The sequence below is a fragment of the Oratosquilla oratoria genome, chromosome 21 (assembly GCF_046742065.1).
Source record: "Oratosquilla oratoria isolate Oo_2021 chromosome 21, ASM4674206v1, whole genome shotgun sequence".
NCBI lineage: Eukaryota > Metazoa > Arthropoda > Malacostraca > Stomatopoda > Squillidae > Oratosquilla > Oratosquilla oratoria.
In genome coordinates, this window is record NC_134797.1 from 42,279,408 (window position 1) to 42,281,907 (window position 2,500).

Consider the following 2,500-nt stretch of genomic DNA (forward strand, 5'->3'; position numbering starts at 1 on the left):
TGACGTCATATTTTTCTGGTGTTTGATCAAACATTTTGGTGTTTTATGATTTTTTGTTTTATTTGACCAAATGACAAGACATCTTGTCATCGGAGTTGAATGGGTTAAGCAACCCAGGATGGTCGTAACCCACATCCTAGCAATCCTCACCTTTATCTCAAAGAGCTTATAGACCGGAATGCAACACCATATCACCTGTGGGGAGGACAAAATTGAGATTATGATATCCATTTATCTAGTTAACCATATACAGTACTCAGCCTAAAATTAATACGACGTCTTACTATGTATGCTTGCCAGGCGAAGATGGCGCTGTAGACCAGTATAAGAATGGGGCTGAATACGACGGAGATCAAACCGTAGGTGAAGCGAATTAGAAATGTGTAAGAATACTTGAAGCAGATCCACACTGGGAAGAGGGAGTAAGGACCTCCTTTGGGCTCGGCAATGACATATTCCCAGCCGACCTGCGGCAGAAGAACATATAAGAATGAAGAAAAAATGCAAGTGACCATATGGTACTGTTCACACTAGCGGTTTGAACCGCCCAGAAACCGCGGCGGCACCGCATAGTCAAGAAAAAAAATTGCTGTTGTTTGTAATTGAACAGCGGGGCTGTGGAGCTGCGGGTTTTACCACTTAGTGATACTCGAGGCAATGATCGATTGTTTGATTACGATGAAGAAGCAAACAGGAACGGGGATCAACTATATCATGATGAATAAAATAAGTACATGATTATTAGGCCCTGCATTGTTGTATCGTGTCTCAGAAAAATAGGAAAGTGAGGAGCCTACGACAGGAGGCGCTGAATAGCTGTCTGCCGAAGCCGTCACTTTTGCCCTATTGTACGCTTCTTTGACTGTTAGGGCAGGTAACAAACAGTCACTGCTGAAAATTGGAGAGGTATGCGGGATTCGAACCCGCAATTAAGCGAAACCAGCACGCTTCCTATGACGTCACTCAGCTGGTGGCGTCATCGGAAGCGTGCAGGTCTCGCATTCTCTTAGTTGCGGGTTCGAATCCCGCTCTCCTCCTCTCCGATTTCCAGCAGCAAATGACTGTTACCTGTCCCCACCAGTCCCCAAAGTGCACTACTGGGCAAAGGTGACGGCTCCGGCCACAGCTACGCGCCTCCTAGCGCAGGCTCATCACTTACTTCTTCTTCATCTTCATACACTGAGGTCACTTTATGATTTATTATGAGACGAAAGCAGCTAAGAAGGGTAAATTTTCAAAACATTCTTTTATAAGATGCCACTAGGTTACAGTGTTTCCCAACCTGAAGTGTTGAAATCGATCATAGGAGGTTCTGTGAAACGATGCATACATACACTTTCCTTTATCCTTCTAGTTATTAGGTATTAGTTAAGGGGTGCCGGACTGTTTAGACGATGCTAGGGTCGGAAAAGGTTAGGAAACGCTGCATTAGATCCGCCCAGTATCAACAAAACCGACCTTAAACTTCTTCTCTGTAGATGTTTTGTACATTTGAGAAAAACGTCACATCTGCTTTTCGAAAAAAAAAAATACAAGTGTGTTTGCCAATATGATTTCTTTCCTCGCCCAGAGAGAAATTCTCACGATTTGTTGAAAGTTCGGTCTAAGATCAGAGTAAAAAAAAAAAAAAAAAAAAGAATATTACGGAAAATTAACTCTACCTTTAGAATATTTTTTTTGGGGGGAGATAAACCACGATTTGTTGGAAGTTATTTTTCAGCTGATCTAAAAATTACTTTACCTTTAGGAATGTTTGAACTTCATGTGGATCTCTTGAATCCTCTTTGCCATCCTTGTAAAGAACTTCAGAACTGGACTTGGGTATATAGTCATCATTTACAGAAATACTAATAGGCGGATCCATTCTGCGAAGACCCTGGTTTGGACTTCTCCAATCCTTCGACATTTCCATCTCGTTACGAAATCTGTCCATGATCTTAAGGCCTGTCTACACGAGCGGGCCTGATCGGCGGGCTTGCCCGTTAACGGGCATATTTGACGGGCAAACGATCAAATTGCCCGAAAGGCCGCCGAGCGAAATCACTGAGCTGGTGCCCGGTAGCTGGAGTTTCTACCCTGCCAGACGCAAGATAATATCGTGAACCCACAGCGGGCCTTCATCCCACATTCCACGGCATAGTAGCACAGTGAACATTTAACGATGGCAGCCCAGGATAACTCTAGTGAGCCACCGACAATGCTAGGCACCATGGTTCTCGTACAGCACTCCACCCGCTACTGGCAACATCGTCGGGCAGGCCCAGCTGTTCATCACTTCGGTCGTGTGGACAACATTCACGGGCAGGCCCGCGAGAATTTGCCCGTTAACGGGCAAACCCGCCGATCAGGCCCGCTCGTGTAGACAGGCCTTTAGTGATCTATCTACTTGTTCAACTCAAACTGGTGATCTTGGGCCTTCCCATTGCCTGTCGTCGTGTTTAGCCTATTATCTTATCGAGCGGTATCGGTAAAAATGTGTAAATTTTGTTTTGTTTTTAGA

The 2,500-nt window shown here is 44.7% G+C and overlaps 1 protein-coding gene across 2 annotated transcripts in view; it reads right to left on the reverse strand.

Moving 5' to 3' along the window:
• LOC143036867 (uncharacterized) overlaps window positions 1–2,411 on the reverse strand; it is a 2,755-nt gene extending 344 nt beyond the window's left edge. The window contains exons 1-3 of one of the 2 annotated variants that reach the window (XM_076204767.1): window positions 1,742–2,411; window positions 285–467; window positions 105–195 (exon numbers count right to left, since the gene is read on the reverse strand). In XM_076204767.1, the coding sequence (XP_076060882.1) occupies window positions 105–195; window positions 285–467; window positions 1,742–1,933 (466 nt within the window). In that variant the 5' untranslated portion in view covers window positions 1,934–2,411. Of the gene's footprint in view, window positions 196–284; window positions 468–1,741 lie in introns of both variants that reach the window. The other variant, XM_076204766.1, reaches the window with a different exon arrangement.
• Window positions 2,412–2,500: the final 89 nt, after the last annotated feature.